This window comes from Neovison vison, chromosome 4 (genome assembly GCF_020171115.1).
Source record: "Neovison vison isolate M4711 chromosome 4, ASM_NN_V1, whole genome shotgun sequence".
NCBI classification, from domain to species: Eukaryota; Metazoa; Chordata; class Mammalia; order Carnivora; family Mustelidae; genus Neogale; species Neogale vison.
The window spans coordinates 145,654,754-145,675,782 of NC_058094.1; the positions used below are offsets into that span (position 1 = coordinate 145,654,754).

At 39.7% G+C, this 21,029-nt stretch overlaps 1 protein-coding gene across 1 annotated transcript in view; it reads left to right on the top strand.

The window, feature by feature from the left end:
* Positions 1-21,029, top strand: part of FBXL13 (F-box and leucine rich repeat protein 13) — a 253,505-nt gene extending 232,476 nt beyond the window's left edge. The window contains exons 19-21 of the mRNA XM_044245871.1: positions 6,082-6,216; positions 12,101-12,264; positions 20,840-21,029. Coding sequence (XP_044101806.1) covers positions 6,082-6,216; positions 12,101-12,264; positions 20,840-21,029 — 489 coding nt within the window. The remainder of the gene's footprint in view (positions 1-6,081; positions 6,217-12,100; positions 12,265-20,839) is intronic.

Here is a 21,029-nt window from a genome sequence, read left to right on the forward strand (position 1 = left end):
TCCCACAAGAGTAGATTATGCTCTTTTTGCTTCTTAAATCTAAGTGGCCGGTCTGTTTTTGATCTTTCTGTCATGCAGTGTACCTGGGCTTTGCTTATCATGCCTCACCTGACATGAGCTGAGTACCTGTGGCACATCATCTCACAGAAGCTATGATTTTCTATGACTTCTAATTACCCTATTAACTTCCAGTTAAATTTTGCATATGGTATCTCCTCATCCCAAAGCCTTCAACATGTGGAAGATGGTGAGGTTGTGTTCTCAGGTCGTAAATGGCAGACAAGATTATTCCAGGCCTTTCCAGTTCGTCCGCTGAGAGACAAAAGCCAACCTGACCTGACCATCAAGTGCTCTTGGAGTACACAATTTCTTTCCATCTTCCAATAAGCCCGTGAGATAGGTTAAGAGTTATTTTCATTCTCTTATAGGTGAGGAAACTTGAGGTTGACTAACTTTCTTGAGGTCACAGACACAACTTCAGGCCCTCTGAGTTTTCTTACAAACGAGTAACCTCCCTTGATTACATCATTTCTTATTCCATTATGCCCCCAAGTGGGAGATCAAAGCAACATGGATGGCTCCTGAACTCATTACTTCCTAGAGATCTTTAAGTGGAAGAGTTCACAGGAGGACAGCATGACTTTGTCCTTGGCGTAAAAGTTCTGAGTTGCCATTTTCTTGGGAAAGAATGAGAAAGAGAACAAGTGGAGTGGCTGGCTGTGCAAGAGGAACCTATCAACACTTTCAGGCGGATTATTGTAGCTTAAGTAATTTTTCCTCAGGCCTTCCTGTCCCAGAGAAGCCCCTGGAGGAGCGCCACTGGGCACCCATTTTATTTTACTTATCTTAGAAAAATGGAGAAAGTGTAGGTTCTCCTAAAGGCCATAAGAGAAATACCTGATTGACTTTTGGTTAGTCCAGTCATGGCTTATTTTTATTTTAAGAGATAAAGTCTAACACCTGAAACTGTTCTGGAATTTTTCAAATTCTAATTCAAAGATACTGTGTTTTATTCTTTGCCAGGCTGTCTTTCTAATATACATCCTCTGTGACTGCTTACCCTTTCTGTTCTTTCATTTCCCCACATTTGATCTAAGATAATATATATTTGTTTTTAAATATAAAATAACATATATTTGAATAATTATATGTCTATATAATTTGTGAGTATATTAATGCATTTATTGAAAGTGCATTTTAAAATATTTTTACTATGATATGTATCATTTAAAAAATCTGGCCATCATACCATACTGCAGAAGAGTGCAAAAGAAGCAGAACACAAACAACGGTACTGGTTATTATTTACTGGCTGCTTACTCTGTGCCAGCTACTCTCCAGTTGCTTTGTTCATATTAACTCACTTTATCCTCCCAACAGCCCTCTGAAGTAGGTGCCATATTATTCCCCTGTTGTAAATGAGATCACTGAGGAATTGAGAGGATGGGTAATTTATCCAGAGACCCAGAACTTCCAAATGGCAGGATATGAACTCGGGCTGGTGGGCCCCAGACTCTGTGCTCTTAACCATCTTCATAACTGCAGTTATTAAACAGGGTGTGAGGAAGGACTAGACCTAGCATCCTGACAGCAATCTATGGGAGCTCGTTTTCCTCACTCCTATGCTAAGAGGCATTTTCTTTGGACATTTTCTCATCTTGAACCTCTTCTGCATCTAGATGTTGAGGCCACAAAAATAAATCAGACATGGATTCCACCCTCAAGAAGCTATAGTCAATGCAGAAGATAAAACAGTGATATAGATAGCTATAATACAAGTGTGAAGTGGGAAAGACAAAAACATTAAATGCTATAGGGATTTGGAAGAGGCATTTCCTCCAGAGGAAGGAACCGGGGAAAAAATTTGTGGAGTAAGCCATATTTGAGCTGGCTTGAAGCTAAAGCTTATCTCCCAAATCACCATGTAATTAGGTAAAAAATTGCATTATGAAAGTATCTTTGGAAATGCCTGTTTGGGGCTTTGGACTTTACCCTTTTTGAATCTCCTCCATATTTAAAAGAAGTATGCCTTAGCTAAGTCTTGAGCAGTCTGGTTTCCCCCGCAGGGAGGGTGAGAATAGGAGAGGCATCTCACTAGGAGGTGAGGCTTTACAGGTTTACAGGATTTAGTTTTGGTGGCAATGCCAGGATTCCCCAGCTCAGTGTGCCCAGGCCATTGTTACACCCACCTACTCTGATGTCTAGTGGGACCAAGGCTATCTTCAATGGGATATATGATGCCCAAGAAACTAGCTTTGAATCCAGTTTATAACTTAAAATTGTGGAAGTTGTATTTTAGCCTTTGAAACAGCCAAAACCGGTCTTCATAGAAAATGGTTCTGGACAGTACAAGATTTTCCCAAGATTATCAATAGGAAAAAAAAAAAAAAACCACAAAACTTAGTGGTAGAATGAATCAGAACCTAATGAGGTAACTAGTCAAAAGACGGGTATGCACCACAAGGGGAGTTTTTTGGGGCTGAGAGTGCCACCTGTTGAGGGGGCTTAAGTCAGGATTTTGGCAGAAGCACATCTTTGTGATAGTCAGTAAATGTCAGTGAGACTTGGTCTCCTCTACATACCCAATTTAGGAATGTGGTCATTCGGCCTTCCCACACTGTGACTCAGCTCAGGACATACAGAAAAAAAAAATGATTTAACTCACTAAGACGTGGAAATTTACTTCAAAATTATTAACCCACAACAAAACTGGTTGATATGTGGGTTGGGAGCCAAACCTGATAATGTCTGTTTTCTCCCCATCTTCGTTACAAAAGATTTTGTCTGGGAAGAAGTTTAGTCTGACATGTTCCAAGACAAGAAAATCAACAGCACTAATATATGTCAGAATCTGCATCACTGAGCAGAAAAGCATAAAATAATCTTATCTGTAGGGGAGAAATGGGATTTCATGACTGATTATGGTGAAACATGACTGCAGACTTAAGTTACTTATGATTTACATGTCTCTAAAGGAAAAGATGAATTATAAAGAAAAGAGAAGTTCTGACTTACTTCTCGGATCTGCAGTGACTTATGCCAAACACAAAGCCCGAGACCAATCTTTATGCCTCAGACTTTCCATGGATGAGAATGCTACCATGAATGTATCATAGACCTTCTAATACGTTTTTATAAGTTATTCTTTAATTTTAAAGCCTCTGAGAAAGTTCAACTTCAAAGAATATCAGAGGTTTTAAAAAGACTTGAAGCAGAACTGAGTCAAGCAGTCCAAAACATGGACAGATGTAACATGTAACTGTAAGGGTTTTCAGACACTAAGCGCCTTGAATCTCTCTTTAAAGCTCACTTCATTTTTTAATAAATAATTCTTAGCATAAATATTCCTTCTTGTTTTAAATTTTCTCTGGTTCTTTGGACTCTGTCCATTCTCTAAACAGAAAACAATGTTATCCTATCCCTTGTGACCTCAGAATTCCTATATTATTAAAACAGAATTCTTTTAAAAAAAAAAACACACCCAAATTCTTTGTATTCTTGAAGACACTTATAAAGGGTGGACCAACCAACTAATATATATCGAGAACCTACCGAATTATAAATATGATGCTTGTGAAGGAGGTATAAAAATCTAGCAGAAAAATTAACAATTCAGGAAACAACAGACGTTGGTAATGATGTGGAGAAAGTGCAACTCTCTTACACTGTTGGTGAGAATGCAAACTGGTACAGCCGTTCAGGCAAAAGTGGAGTTTCCTCAAGAAGTTAATAATATAACTACCCTACAACCCAGCAATTGCACCACTAGGTATTTATCCAAAGGATAAAAATGTAGTAGTTTGAAGGGGCACGTGCACCCCAATGTTTGTAACAGCAATGACCACAATAGCCAAAATATGTTAGGAGCCCAGATGTCTATTAGCAGATGAATGGATAAAAAAGATATGGTGTGTATATGTGTGTCTCCCTCTATATATATAATGGAAAATTATATTACTCAGCCATCAAGAAGAATGAAATCTTGCCATTTGTGATGACGTGGATGGAACTAGAGGGTATTATGCTAAGTGAAATAAGTAGTCAAAGAAAGACAAATACCATATGATTTCACACATATGTGGAATTTAAGAAACAAAACAGATGAACATAGGGGAAGGGAAGGAAAAATAAGATGAAAATTGAGAACTCTTAAGAAATAAACTGAGGATTGCTGGAGGGGAGGTGGCGGGGGAAGGATAATTGGGTGTTGGGCAGGCATTAAGGAAGGCACTTGATGTAATGAGCATGGGTGTTATATGCAACTAATGAATCACTAAATTCTACCTCTGAAACAAACAAACAAACAAAAAAATCTAATAGCGTTCCACACAACACCTCTGAGATACTTCCTGGATTTGTTTTGAAAAACTTGTTAAATCTCCAAGCTGAGATTCAAGACCAATAATTCCATTCCTTCAAAGCCAGATTCCCCTCTGTACCACCACTGGGTGTGCTCTCTATACTTGGTTATCTCCAATGACAGGGACCTCACTATCTACTGACAAGCTGTCCCCTCCATTTTTTGACACCACTTAGTTGCTAGAGAAGACAGATGTCTATACAAATTAGTTAGCCACAATACAGGAATAAGTCAAGTACTGTAACTGCTGAATCCGTTGAAAAAGACAAGTTCCACATGAGCTGAGAGGAAAAAGGAATCGCTGTTTGTTATGTTGGTCAGGAAGAGACAGTGATTGAGGGTTAAATTACCAAGAATTTTTAGTACTGTCTTTTGCTTCCTGTGCTAAATTGCCCCTGGAAATTTTCCCTCTTTTACTAACTTGCAAAAGAAAATAGTGGGCTGACTGGTTCTTTCCAGTCTTCTTTAGGGCTAAAAAAAAAAAAAAAAAAAAAAAAAAAAAAGACCATAAATTAGCATACTCAGTGGGAGGGAAGCCCACTGCTAGTCTTACCAGTGGAGTCATCCTGATGGCCATCAAGTGATCCAAAAGCCCAGGTCCCTCCCTCAGGTCTTAGAGGAAAATGACATACAGTCTGATGGACATCCATTTTTACATATGAACAAGTAATGTCTTACTAGTAACTCACTAGTTCCTAAAATCTAATATTTATAACTAAAATTAATGGTCAACTATCACTTACTGAGGTCTCCAATTTAGTATTCTAAAAATCTGAGCTGCTTCTCAATGAGCCAGAACCTCTAGAGTGACTGGGCACCTGTTGATAATTTCTAGTTTTTTATAATTTGGGGGAGGAACTTTTATAAGTACAGTATTAGTATAGCTTGAGTTGTTCATGGTTTCCAACTCCTACTCATCTTGACTTAGGATATTTTTACAACTACTATTAGATTTACTTTTGTGGATCTTTTTGTTCTTGTATAATTGCTGGCTTGTAAACTCTTGTTATTTCCTCATGGATTCTTCTCACACAGTTCTTGCTTTTAACTGAAAAATGAAACTTAAGAACTACTAAGGTAAAGGGAAGAGTTCCAATCATTTCTAGGCCTTTGTTAGCCCTAGAAACTTCAGGTAAACATTTTCATATTTCAGGACAATGCTAGAGAGTAGATATTATTTTCCCTGATTTAAAAAAGAAGAAACTGAGGGTCAGAAAAATGACGTGACTTGCTAAAGTTTCAGAGCTAATCAGTGGTGGAAATGAAATTAAAACTCAGGTCTACCTGATCCCAAAGACTGTGGTCTTTCTGTTATATTAATACCATCAACCCCAGACCCAGAGTGTCTCCCATCTAATTCTCCCCTCCAGATTCCTTTTCCTCCAGTCATTTGGCTAATATAACTCTAATAATTATTAAACACCTGGGTAAAATCTCATTAAATTCAGGAAAACCAAATTCTGTTAACAGGAATTTGAATATTGCTAAACTGTTAAGCTGGTATGTGAATGTCTTTTGTTTTTTTAAAAAAATGGATGTAGTTGTTTTTTTATTTTCCTCAACACGATGTAACATATCTCTATTTCAGGGAATGAAATGCATACTAAGTAAACTGCTATGGGTAAGGTAGCTCCAGATATACACAACATACAAATAAAGACTAAGAGAAAAAAAAAAAAAAAAAGAGGAAAAAAACCCTCTGACTTTGGAATTTCTTGCAGGCATTCTGCAAAGGCTCATTGATCTTAGAACATTTGGATGTCTCTTATTGCCCCCAGCTGACAGATGAGATTATTAAAGCATTGGCCATTTATTGCATTTGCCTCACATCTCTCAGCGTTGCTGGCTGTCCAAAGGTACGTGCAGGAGTCAGAGCTCAGACAGGTCCAGCTGAAGCACAAAGAACCCAGGCAGGGCAGTAGGCAGGGGTTAAACACATCACAGAACACGTTTACTTTGTTATGTCTGAGGTATTCGTTACATTTTTTTTTTCCTTTCTCCAAACTGGAGATAGCTTTTTGATATCATTTGTTTCAAAGTAGAATTTTCAAAAAGTTAAAAACAATTCTCATTCAAATATGAAAATGGGTCAAAGGTTTATTTAATTCATTAATGAGAGAACCAGCAAAATGGTAAAACAAGTTCATAGAGCATTTGATCAAACCGAGTAGCTGTAGGAACTGAAGAAAAAGGATGCTGGAATATGATTGTTGGGTAAATCTAAAATTGGTTAATGTCCTCTAAGGTACTAAGTCCATAACCTTGAAGTTGTAGTTTCTACCAGATAGAAATAATTTACATTTCTCCTGGACAAAAACGTAACAGGTTACAACAGATAACTTCACTGAGTTTTGGCCCTAGTTGATAGTCATTAGTATGGCATGATTCCTTATAAAATTCCTCTGGTAGGCCTGTTAAACAATGTTCCAGTGTGACACTGAAAAGACATGCAATCATCTTTTGTCTTGTTTCCAGTGCTTGATAATTTTTCTGACATCTGCTTATGAAATAAATACATACTTATTATAAAATATTTGGACTACACATACAAACAAAAAGGAGAAAGTAAAATCTGTTGTCATACCATCATCCAGACATAACCATTATTGGCATTTTATATTTAGTCTTCTAGAATATTTTTCTATGTACACAGAGATTAGTTATAGAAGATTTATGTTTTGTCCTTTTTTCTTTTGGAATAGAATCCTCCTTTCCAAAATACATTGTAGCCTACTTTTTTTTTTCTTAAAACACTATGGACATATTTCCATGTCAAGAAACAGAGATCTCTGATTCTGGCTCAAAATGGCAGATAGAATATACACATATAGGTTTTTTTCCAGATTACACATATAATTTTGTTCCCTCTTGAAACCCTACAGAACTGCAGAAGAAGGGTAGGAGCCCCTGTTGATAGGATAAAAAGGAGAGGAGACAAGAGTAAGAAAGTTTTTGACGTTTGAAAATAGATCGACTAATTTAACAGACCAGAGACTGCTTTGAATTCTAAGCCAACAGTAGAGAAAGGTGGGGGGGGGGATTGATTTATACAATGGTCTTCACATTTGGTAGCACTGTTTACCCCTGGAACCGGATTAAGAAGGTGGCTAAAATGAGGAAGACTGGGTTAAAAGTTCTTGAGAAATACAGACAGATCCTTGGATTTCCTCCCCTACTTCACACCCCTGGGCCCCTGCCCTTCCCTACCTTCACCAGAAGGTTGGGTATTTATTTCCTAGATTTCTCAACCCTGGCATTACTGATATTTTGGATGAGATAATTCGTAGTGGGGGTTATTCGGTGCCCTGTAGAATGTTTAAGAGCATCCTTACCCTCTCCCCAGTATGTGTCCATAACACCTGGTCCCCCACACCGCCTTACCATGACAATGAAAAATATCTCCAGATATTGCCAAATGTCCTGGGTGGTGGTGATGGTGGGGAACCAAATGCTCTACTACTGGTTCTAAAGATAATAAAAACAAAGTGTTGCTGGGGCAAACCTGGGTGGCTCAGTTGATTAAGTGTCCAAGTCTTGGTTTTGGCTCAGGTCACCATGATCTTATGGGTGGAGGTATCAGGCTCAGCACTCAGTGGGGGTCTGATCAAGGATTCTCTCCTTCTGCTCCTCCCCACACTCATGCACATGCCCATTCTCTCTCTCAGATGAATGAATAAATCTTAAAAAACAAAACAAAACTAAACTAAACTAAAAACAGAGGGATGCTGGGCTGGGGGAGATACTATGTATAATTGAGAGTTTGAGCACAAAAGTGAAAATAGGAATTACGTGATGCTGATGCAGAGACGCTCAAGTACTCTTCCAACACAGCACCTAGAATGTGGCTGCCAGATCTTTCCCTCCAGGCAGGAGACTGAAAGCCTCTTTTCTGGAGACTGACTAGCACAGGATGAAAGACAGAAATATTGACATTTGGGGGTTTATCAACTAATAATCCATCTAACCATTGGAGTTTGGGTAGAGAAGACCCACATCATGCACTCAGACCTTCTAATCAGTGTTTAGCCCTTTTGCTACTGATAAATGGCAGACAATCAAGGATCACCAGACATAACAGAAAAGCCTCCAAAGTAGAACAAATTAGTAGAAAAAACTTGGAGGAAGAAAAATATGCAGAGGGAAGAAAATGAAAAAATCTTTAAAATATCCTCAGAAATTACAAGATCATGAACAACCGTGTTGTCTTCTGTTGTGCACACTGATGGGCTTCTTTTTAGTAAAGCATCAGACTCTCAAGATGCCCTACAGTCTAGCTTGTCTGAAACTTCAGCTTCTCGGCTGTTCAGTTTAGTGCAGTGAGTGGGTGAAGAGAGTGAAGCTAGAACCTCCTAATTCATAGTTATTTGTGCTGTAGTAAGAAACAGGAGGAGATGGGGGGAAAGATGTGGTAAATTGTGACCAAATTAATCTAGAAAGTTCACAGCAAAATTTTTGTTTAATAATGCACTTGTTTAGAACTAGGGAAACCTGGGGCACCTGTGGGGCTCAGTCGGTTAAGTGTCTGCCTTCAGCTCAGGTCATGATCTCAGGCTCCTCTCCCTCTGCCTGTCCTTCCTCACTGCTTGTGCTCTTTCTCTTCTCTTGCTCTCTCTGTCAAATAAATAAATAAAATCTTAAAAAAAAAAAAAAAAAAGAACTAGAGAAACCAAGTGTCTTTCTGGTCCGCATCATCTGGTTCTAGAAGTGGGTCAAAGAAATAAGTACACTTAGCGCTGACCGTAGACCCTCTGCAGAGTTCTTGTTTTCACTGCACACAGACATGTAAACACATGGACAGCACATGGTTGCCTGGGAATTACCCTGGCCATAAAGCAGGCACAGAGGCAGAATAGGCTTTTTAGTGGCTCTACCAATTAGGGGGAAAAGTAGGAGAATGAGAGAAATAAGGACTCCAGTGACTTGGGGCAGAGGATTTTTTGTTTGATTTTGGGTGTTTTGTTTCTTGCTTTTTTGGTAACGAGAAGCTCCTTCTATAAACTGTCTTGCAGCCTAGAAACTAAGGAGGATGTTACACAAATAAGATATTATCAAATGAATAATGATTTATATCAAAGATCCAGGGTAAAAAAATGGAAGGGGAATAGATTATTCCAGAACCTCAATGTAAGAGAGAAGAAAGGTTTAACTTTACTATCTCTGTGAGTCAAGTATGTATCCTGACTCAAAAGATGTGGTGACCATATATTAAGCCAATTGGAATAGTCCTCATCAGGAAAAATCATAAGGCTGTGGGTCCAGTTTAACATATTTTACCTACATTGCTTTTTTAAAATTAAATCTTATTTTACTTTAAATTCCAATATAGTTGACACATAGTATTATATTTTCACCTACATTGGTTTTGATGAGCCACAAAAGACACTGGTGTCTGGTTCATCATCCTAGGCTAGGTCTCTCAAAAGCTAAGGAGTCAATCTCGAATGATCACCTTATCCATCTCCTGGAAGGCCAGCTCTTCCTTGCAACCAGCTCACCTCCAAGTTCAGTACGTATATTATGACCCCACCTTACCTAGCACTAAAATGGGAATAACACTCTCTGCTCAGTAGGACTATTAGGACCTTGTATCTGGGAGTTAAGAATTTAGCCAGTCACCTCCAGTTCGAGTTCCAAGGCCCAACAACATCAGTTCAGTCATTGAACATCTTATACTTCTGATCTGTGGGAAACGTCGGGCTCCTTTTTCACTCCTTCAGAATCAATAAAACCTAGCTCCCTGAACTCTACCTGTCTGGACTTTTCCATCCTCTCACTATCTTTCTTTTTCTCCACAATTCTGAGGGCTTTTTTTTCTATGTCTTTTCAATGATACCAGATCCTCAGAGACCAACATAGTATGGCAGGAATGTCTGAAGGCATTTTTATGAGAATCAGGCACAGGGTTAAACCTTGGTCCTGAGCATGTTCTGAAAACAGGCCATGCTTAGACAATGACAACATCTATTTTTCCAAACTTAGAAAGTTTACATTTCAAACTGAAGGATTTTATGCATAATTCTCCCAACTTTATATTAAAAACAAAAGCCAAGCCTCATGGCATGTTTTTTAGAATGTTCAAACATTTAAAATGAGAAATTAAAACCAGTTGGAAAAAAATTTCTTTGAGGAAAGTGATCTCATTGATTCTACAGCAAGTCTCAGTTTAGCTATGAATTCAAAAGCTAGACCCTGAGTAAGTAAAATAATCTAATAAGTGGAGTGGAATTATCTCTGCAGAGCATCTGCGCAACCTCTCAAGATGTTGGAGCCCTCAGCAGAACTCCTCAGAGTAAGATTCATGTAGTCTCTGTGGAATCTGCTCTTTCTTCCCCTGCCTGCAAACATCTGTCTCACCTACTCACCTGCTTCCAGACTCTCCACACAAATCATCAGAGAGGTTCAGATTCCTTCTCAGAGTAATCTGACCTTGTCTGATTAACTTCAGGGGATACTATTTTTTATAGCTTTGTAACATGCTATGTTATTAAACCTGTGTTTCTAAAACGATGATGCCTCAGAGTGGATTTGAGTGTAAAGCCAAATCCCATCATGGCAGCATTTCATAAGTTGCTCATATTGGTGTGACAGGTATTACTAAGGAAGTTTTGATGAAATTACCCATCCAAAGTAGAGAACTCTAAAATGAAAACAACAGCAAGATCACAAAGTCTGTTGGTGCCACCTGAACCATAGTTTTTCTGTTCTGGGAACAGGTAAATCACTAACGTGAGTTACAGGCTCATCACGTGACAAGCTGGCAAGAGTTCTGATTCTGTTTGCTATGGACTGAATTTTTGCCTCCCACCCATTCATATGTAGAAACCCTCATTCTCAGTGTGATAGCCCTGGGAGGTAGGCTTTGGGAGGTAATTAGGTATACCTCCTAAATACCTAGGAGATATACCTAATACCTCCTAGGTATTAGGGTATTACCCTAATAATAATTAGGGTAATTTTTTTTTAAAGATTTTATTTATTTATTTGACAGAGAGAGATCACAAGTAGGCAGAGAGGCAGGCAGACAGAGAGAGGAGGAAGCAGGCTCCCCGCTGAGCAGAGAGCCCGATGTGGGACTTGATCCCAGGACCCTGAGATCATGACCTGAGCCGAAGGCAGCGGCTTAACCCACTGAGCCACCCAGGTGCCCAATTAGGGTAATTATTATTACTTCAGTAATTATTATGACCTCAGTCATAATAATTGAGGTCATGAGTGTAGAGCCACCATGATGGAATTACTGTCCTTTTAAGTATAGGAAGAAACTAGAGCTATCTCTTTGCCCTGTGAACATAGAGTAAGAAAGCAGCCATCTGAAAGCTAGGAAGAGGGTCCTCACAGACACTCAGTCTGTGGGTAACCACATCTTGGACTTCTCAGCTTCCAGAACTGTGAGAAACACATGTCTGCTATTTAAACTATCCAGTCTAGGGGCACGTGGGTGGCTCAGTGGGTTAAAGCCTCTGCCTTTGGCTCAGGTCATGATCCCAGGGTCCTGGGATGGAGCCCCGCATTGCATTGGGCTCTCTGCTCAGCAGGGAGCCTGCTTCCACCCCACCTCCTGCCTGCCTCTCTGCCTACTTGTTATTTTTGTCTGTCAAATAAATAAATATCTTAAAAAAAAAAAAAAAGCTATCCAGTCTATGGCATTTTGTTACAGTGGCCAAACTGATTAGTACATTATTCTTCTATGGGATGGAGTTCATTGGAAGAATCAGTACTTCACTTTGGCTGTGTGTTCAGATTACAGACTCAGCGATGGAGGTGTTATCAGCAAAATGCCATTACTTGCATATTTTGGATATTTCTGGTTGTGTCCTGCTTACTGACCAAATGCTTGAGGACCTTCAGAGAGGCTGCAAACAACTTCGAATCCTTAAGATGCAATACTGCAGGTGTATTTCCAAGTAAGTATGGACCTGAATACGAAAAGCTCTGAGAACTACTCTCCGAGAAAACAGAATATGGGACGATGCCATTAGTAACAAAGAGTGGCTTTCAGAGGTTCCCATAACTGGCAAAATGTTTCCACTGAAGCAAAAGTTGGGTAAATAAGCCGTCTATACAAGTAGAAGGTCTCAAGTGTGTACCCTGTGAGTTTTTAAATATAAAGCAGCTATTTGTTTCTTTGTTTAGTTTTTTCCCTGTGATGGAGGGTAAAAATGTGAATGCAGTTTTAACTGACCTGATGAAGTAAACTGTGGAGTGTTCCAAATGAGAATTCTTGACCAATCCCTGAAGGTCTGGTTTTTTCCTGCAGGTGGGAAAAATGAATACTAAGAATTAATATTATCAAAGTATAATGAGTTTAAGCACATATATTTCACAGAGGAACTTTCTTAAGTAAGCAGGCTGGCATGAATTGAAGTATGAGATCTGTTCACTTGAAGCCTGAGGGAAGAAAAATGGTTTCTGATCCAAAGCTGTATGTGTTAAAATGAAATGCGGGGTGGGAGGGGGGAGCACACAAAAATTATTACTTATAAAATAGGCACTCTCAGTGCCAGGCCTGTGCAGGGGATGGCAGCTGAGTGAGAAAAAAAGAAGAAGATCTGAAAATTTTTGAAAAGGAGTGGAGACTCAACTCTTCTCAATAGGTCTAGAGATGACTGACACAGATATTATTAACTTCATTGAAAAAGGGTCCCATGAAATAAGGTCCTGGGAGTCCCTGCCAACCTTGTCATATCATTAAACACACAACTTTGGATAGGATGACAATGAATGAATAACATACTACACAAAGCAGTTTGGCTTCTAATATTCTGACTGCATTTTGACAATTACTTTTTTGGAGAGGTAATATCACTGAACTTCTCATAAGTGGGATTTTAAGTAAAAATTAATGGAGAATTTCTGGCATGAGCCCCTATGAACCTAATTATGGTATGGGATATTAAAACGTGATAAATAATGGTGTTTGGTTAAGAAGACCCAAAATATCTGGTAATATCCTAATCCTGCCTTTGACTGCTCACTCTGCTTCAAGGTCACTAGATAAAAAATATGTGAGGGGCACCTGGGTGGCTCAGTGGGTTAAGCCGCTGCCTTCGGCTCAGGTCATGATCTCAGAGTCCCGGGATCAAGTCCCGCATCGGGCTCTCTGCTCAGCAGGGAGCCTGCTTCCCCCTTCTCTCTCTCTGCCTGCCTCTCTGCCTGCTTGTGATTTCTCTCTCTGTCTAATAAATAAATAAAATCTTTAAAAAAAAATATGTGAAGAAAACAAAACAAGGCAAAGTAAGACTTTACTACTAGCTAGGCTTGGCCAACAAAACCCAATGCAAAACTCTAGTTAACTACTGGATCTATGAAAAATTCCTTTCCCCAAGCTAGGACAGCAGGGTCTTTCTTGTTTTCTACAACCAAGTGTGGCTGTCCCTACCAGCAAGAAGAAAACATGGTCTAGGGCTTGGAGGGAACTGGCTTTTGTCCATCTCATTGTCTAAAATAGCCAAACCACCTCAGTCTTCCTCATTGGCCCACCCCTGCTAAGCTCCAATAGGAAAGAGGCCTAATAATTCTTTGAGTCTATCTTTGTCTAGCAATAAAGAAGGCAGTCCCCACAGTAGAGTGGATTGGAGAGTCTCAGCATTTGTACTAGTAAGGTTCCGAGTACTTGTCTTGACTTCCAGCTTCTAGGACAGGGCACTGTTTTTCAGCGAACGGGCTCCAAAAATACCTGGTCCTGAAAACTCTGGAGAAGTGTTTAGGCCTGGCCAGAGTCAGGTTGTTTTGGGGTCAGCTCTAAGGATTATAGAGCAGCTTCCTTCTCCGCTTAAATCTTTGGATGAGCCTTTCAAGACTCAAGTACATGACGATGTCTAATCACTTACCTTTCTTGGTTCACTCTAAAAAAGTAGAGTTGTTTGCCCTTACAAGGGCTCATGTGGCTCCCTTAACTGCAGTGGCTCTTTTGTCTGGGTGAAATGGAACATTTGGTAGTCGGAGAGAGGAAATTTTTCTTGTTTGGGAGGAGGTTCAGGGGCTTTGAATCACAAGGTGTTGGACTCCCACACATTTGATTCCATTTGAACATGAAAACATTGTACGATGTGGCTCTTAAAAAATCCAATTACAGCCATCAGAAGAAACTTTTCTATGTATAAATTGCCCCATACTCAATGGGCTCTAAAAATATTGTACCAGCTTTGCAAATCAAAGACGCCTGTGCTACTGAACCAGGGGAGCAGCAAACTTTTGGTTGATGAGCAAACTGGCTACAGCTCTTTTGCAAGAGAGCTTCTAGCATGAGATATGCTGTCATTCTACCAGTCCCAGAGCCTAAAGAGATCACAAGAAGTGGTTCCAGGAGCATCATTTAGAGACACATTCTAGGCTCCTTTAATTCAAGGAGGAATAAGTAGCAACTATGATCATAAACATGACAAGGCTTATCTGACTAGATCTGAAGCAATTGAGTCCAACCAGCCTTTCAAAGTATGGCCCTCTGTGGGAAAAACAAGAAAGCATGGAAAGGAAGAAAAGCATAGTGAGAGAGAGGGAGAAAGACCCAAACAATGGTCTGCACAACCCAGGAAAGATGGAGCCACAAAGAGGTAAAAGAGATGTTAAGTCAATAATTAGCAAACGATAGAGGGCCCTTTCTGACATTTTTGTGTCCAGAGTCCAAAACTTTCAACTCTGAAGAGTAGAGTCTTGGTGGCCTCTAGAGCCCCAAAGAGCAGGACAGAGATTTCTTTTTTTTTTTTTTTAAAGATTTTATTTATTTATCAGAGAGAGAGGGGGAGAGAGTGAGCACAGGCAGACAGAATGGCAGGCAGAGGCAGAGGCAGAGGGAGAAGCAGGCTCCCCGCCGAGCAAGGAGCCCGATGTGGGACTCGATCCCAGGACGCTGGGATCATGACCTGAGCCGAAGGCAGCTGCCCAACCAACTGAGCCACCCAGGTGTCCCAGGACAGAGATTTCTTGAAGACCTTCTGTAAGCAGTTGCTGGCAGCACGGATTACTAGCCAGCCACCCAGAGAGGTCCATTGTTAGGAAATAAAATTTAACCAGAGTTCTCTTCTCCAGCTCATGGAAAAATCTTTGGGGAAAAAGACCTTTGTGATCTGGAACTACTTAATGTTATTATTAGTATAACAAATAATATTTCTTAACAATTATTTGCTATGCATCATGTCAACCCTATTTTATGTTCACCATCTCATCTAATCCTCATAAATACCCACATTACCATAAAAATGAATAAGAGGGGTGCTTGGGTGGCTCAGTGGGTTAAAGCCTCTGCCTTCAGCTCAGGTCATGATCCCAGGGTCCTGGGATCAAGCCCCACATAGGGCTCTCTGCTCAGCAGGGAGCCTTCTTCCCCCTTTCTCTGCCTACTTGTGATCTCTTTCTCTCTGTCAAATAAATAAATAAAATCTTTTTTAAAAAAATGAATAAGAAAAGTGATTTCAGCAGCTTAAATAACTCTCAATGTCAACAAACAAAAGAGCTATACTTTGTACCTCTGTCTTTATCATTACTATGTTGCTCTTTTGCCTTTAGATTAGAGATTTTTAAGCTTTTTGAAAGCTCTAACATTCAAAGGATTTGAAGAAAGGGAGACATGAGTTCTGTTGAGCTCAGTTTACTTGGATTACTGGTGGTCTTTGTGTTGGCTCCAACACCCCCCGCCCTTTTCTGCCTACTCAAGAAACTAGGAGGAAATGTGTGTGAGGGCAAGTAATGTTATTATGGGAATCACCTCGAACCTCCTTTAATTTATAAAACCCAAAAATCACTTACAAAATTCAGTATCTCATTATTATTAAACATTTAATGGGATACTTCACAATGTTTCTGACATATCATTTAAAAAATCATGTTCTATATTAACTCAGATAAACCTGTCTCACCAATTAAAGGAGTAATGAATACTAACCTCTGCAGCACACTGATTTGGTTCCCAAAGCATCTCCTACAAGATCCAAGGACCTTAAAGACACTTAGGGCAAGCCAGAGTGCAAGGGAGTCAAAGGATTCCATATGCAAGCTAAGAAAGTCAGAACACACAGTAATTCCTAACCATGTATTTTCTTTTCACCATTTCCTAGCTTCCATATATTGACGATACCGGGACACCAAACTACTTTAAAAAAGAGAAAGAGAGAGTGTGTGTTCTTTTTGGCAGGAACATTCATTTCTACCTTTTCAAGTTTCTGGATACTGTTCAAAACTGCATATGTGCAAACACATAGCAAAACAGGATGTTTGAAAAAGAACTCAGAGATATTTGTTGGCAGTGACCATGCTGATCTGTCCTGTTGGCCAGGTCCTGAGTGTTAGGAGTCAGTCCTAAAAGGATGGATGCCAAAGGTCTGAGTAAAGTGGTGAGGGCGGCATGTTCAGGGGCTGTGGATTTTCTAAAAGGTGGAGAAAAAGTGGATTAGGGAGTAGTCTACACTGGCATTCAAATTCTAATAAACCCAGATTTTCCCCAGGACAGATTCAGATTTTCAGGTTTTTTCCCCTGTGAAACCTTGCTGTGAAACCATACACACTTTAAGATATGCCTTAGAAATACTCTAGACTACAGAAAGCCGTCAACCTCCTACTTCCTGGCGGAAGAAGGGAAGGGAAGAAGGGTCTGAGACCTGATCCTTTGCTCCTCTCTGGTCTGTAACCATTATCCCCAATGGTCAGGGGACTCTTGGATGTTTAGTTCCACTGAAGATGACTATGGGTAGAACAAAGAGCAGTGCTTACCACTAAGAGCTAAGGTAAGGGTGGCATGGAGACAAGAAATAAGGGATCAGCACCCCTAACCCTTGTGTTTTTCAAGGGTCAACTGTTTCAAAAAGGGAGGACATTTTTCACAGGAATTTTATCACCTGCTTTTGAGAAAAGGAAGGAGGACCCCTCCCTGCCCCAGCAACAACGCACTGCCTGCCACTTGCAGTCAGTGAGAAACTGCCACAACCTCAAACTCTTGTTCTTCTCCAATAAACTTTTGTTGAAAACAACCCTCCCCAATTTCCTCCGAAAACATTACAAAAGCTGAGCTTCCCTTTTGGACTTACCTATGGTTTACCATAGATTGCTTGCCCTGAACTGCAATTCCTCTGTTATTCCCAAATAAACTTATTTTTTATCTTAAATAAAACTGCTCTTGCTCTGCTTAAAGTTAACAGCATAAACCATGGAGTACTACCCCCACGGGTAGTGCTCAACATGAAACTCATTTTGATTCTGTCCCACTGTGTTGTAGTTAATGAGCAGTCTTCCCTATTCATTCCCTATTTTTCTTGTCTATATTGAGGATTCCGTATCCCCAACTCTCATGTTTTTTTGTTTTTTTCCCCTCAAACTCCCATTATTTGCCCTAATTATCATCGCATTTACTGGGGCTTGTAGCTTGTAGTATGACCCATTATTTAAATGTACTTATCATCCTACAGCTTATCACACCGCTCAAGAACTGTTGCTCTTCTGAGGCCAGTGGTTACATATTCTATGGTGAATTACTTACAAATCTTTTACTCCCCAAACTCATCAGTTTCCTAAAGGTCAAGACCATTATTGCCTGTAATTGTACTGGTCTTGTCATCAGTGACACTGAATCATGACCAACAACTGTGAACTACCGTACGCGTGTCCAGAGCTCTGCTATTTGGGAGGCAGGGGGTCAAGAGGTGCTGGGAATAGCAACCTACGAATGCCTCAAACATACAGAAGAGAGCAAAAAGGACTTCCCTTGGTGTAAACTGCTGAAAATATCTTGTTTTCCTTGTCATTGAAGATGTCAATGAAGAAATGGAATACATCCTTAAATAACTTATTACCTTCTCAAACAAAAGGAAAATAATAAAGTTTAAGATGACAAACAATTAATGCCATGAAACTATGTATTGGAAAATAATTAACTCCATGATCAACTTCCTATAGAATTCAGAGGAGGAAGGGATTGGGGTTGGGTCTTTACAAGAGGCTGGATTGGTTTGAAGTTTTGAAAGACTGATTGAGTTTAAATAGGCAGACATGGGGTGAAGGGTAACTAATGATGAAGCTCTGTTGCCTAGGGTAGTGTTTTATATTTGAAACTGATGGTGCAAATATTTTATTCTTCAGGGTCCCTCAACACTTGGTATTATGTTGCAGTAAGTACTCAAGGGAAAACAATCTCATGGAAAACACCCTCAAAAACATGGCAATCTCAATTCCATAGAATTGGAAAGCAAGAATAATCTTCAGAAGAAAATGGGGGAGAGCTAAAGATATAACACTATTATAACTTCGTAATGATGTCCTACTTAGAGGACATAAAGATCATTTAAGAAGTTTCAAATGTAGGACCACACTTAAAAAAAAATTAAAACATTAACAATTCAAAACTTCATCTTTGACCATAAACTTATCATTTTCAAATTTGAGAATAAGTACTTCTCTAAAGAGAAGACACTTGTTTGTCAAGTTTTAGTTCATAGGATTGGTGGCGCAGAACTAGAAATTTATATAATTTGCTTTTACTCATATGGTTCTTTAAACGTGTGGTTTTTTTGTTTTGTTTTTAGTTTTTGTGTTATGTGATGGCAATTATATATGCCAAAAGCAATGTGGTAAGAGATGGAATTAGCAATGCTATGGTTGTCTCCCTTTTGAGTTTGGTTATAATTTAATACATCTGAAATTTGGTTCAAATGAAATAGCATTTTAAACAACATCTCAACCTTTTCCAATTTCATTGTGCTGCCTGAACTCATATAGCCATTGAGCACAAATTTAACTCAAAGCACTTGGTAATACCATCTTCTTTATCAATGACTATTTCCAGAAGTTTGCAATTAATATAACTCAATGTAAGATATGGTAATAGTCAATTACTCATTTTTTTTTTTTAAAGTACTGATCTCAACATTCAAACCAACTTCCTAGAAAAATGGCACTGTTCTACCCTTGAAAAGGCACTTTCAAGTTAGGTATACTGTTTTTTTTTCTGAGGCCGTGATACTATGATTTTATGAGAAATATATTTTGGTCATTTAGATGACCAATAGATATTTAGTCTTCCTTCATGGTTCTCAGCTCACATCTCCCCAAACCCTTGAAATTTCCTGGTCAATAAGAGCAATGAGAGCATCTTTGTCATAATATTTCTTCTTGTCATAATTTTCGGTCTTGTACCCCATTCCTGAAATCAGTTTAGAGCCATAAAGGTTAAATAGGTGCCTTGTTATTTATAACAAACTCCTTCCCACCACAATTGGGTTTATGTTAATGAAGTGACTTTTGGAAAGCACCTTCAGATGAAAGTTGGTTGTTAGGGAAACCAACCATAAAGAGGGGTAGAACTTTCAGTCTCTCCCTCTGATTTCCTGGGAGGGGAGATTAAATCAATCACCAATGGGCAATGATTTCATCAAACATGTTCATATAATGAAGCCTCCATAAACTCTTAACGGGACAGGGTTTGGACAGCTTCCGGTTGGTTAATGTGCATAGATTTGGGGAGTGGTGCATCTGGAGAGGGCATACCCTTTCCCCACACCCTATCCTATATATCTCTTCCATCTGGCTATCCCTGAGTTACACCTTTTATAATATGATCCAGTAAGCAAAATGTTTCTCTGAGTTCTGTGACCAACTCTAGCAAATTATTCAAACCCAAGAAGGATGGGGGTTAGGGGGCGGAGGTGTTGGAACTTCTGCTCTATAGCTGGTCAGTCAGACGCCTGAGCACCAACCTGGACGCGATTGGTATCTAAAGTGGAGGGCAGTCTAGTGAGACTGAGCCTTTAACCTGTGGTATCCGGTGTTGTCTCTGGGTAGGTAGTGTCAGAATTGAGTTGAATCCTAAGACATCCAGCTGCTAAGAAAAGCTTGGGGGTGGAACCCCCCCCGCCCCATCTTAAAATGGGTCCAGAACGACTTTTAGATGCTTTTTTTGCTTTCTTCCTTACTTCCTAAGAAAGACAGTAATTGTATTTTTAATCATTTTGGTCACTGACACCTTTGCGAGTTTGATGAAAGTTACAAACCCTCTCCTCAGAAAAATGTATATTAGATACAAAACTGCATGAATTCTCAGGGACTTCATGGACCTCCCTGAAGTTCATCCATGTATCCAACAGGGATCTGTGGACTCTGGGTTAAGAGTTCCTGCATGAGGGGAGTTCACAGGTTGGGTAGTTAGGGTACTCCCTCACCAAAGAAACTGGAAATTCCAGGCAGAATGCTCATTCAAGGAAGGGCACTACAGAGTGCCCTCGGCGTTTCCATTCCATTGCCTGGCATGGTTTCCTTACCCATTCTCGGAGTCTGTTAATCTCTGAACTGGCTCAACCAGAGGGCTACTAAACTACTTAAGCTTTGGGACCCTGCATATTTGCATAATTACCCTTACCCTCCCTCTCAGGATTGCAAGAGAGCTGTGACACTCATTCGACTTGTGACAGTTCTGTAATCCCAAATTTGCTCTAGTTTGAAAATTCTGCATTAGGAATTATTCCTGCAACTGTCTAACGTGAATCACTATTATTGCAGGGAGGCAGCAAAGAGAATGTCGTCTATAGTTCAGCAGCAGGAATATAACCCTAGTGACCCTCCGTTTTGGTTTGGCTATGATTATGAAGGCAAGCCCCTTAAAAAACAAAACGAGGAAACACCACTTAAAGGAGATGAAGAAGTCATACTGACAGAGTCAACACACAATAGTGAAGAGGAACTAGCATGA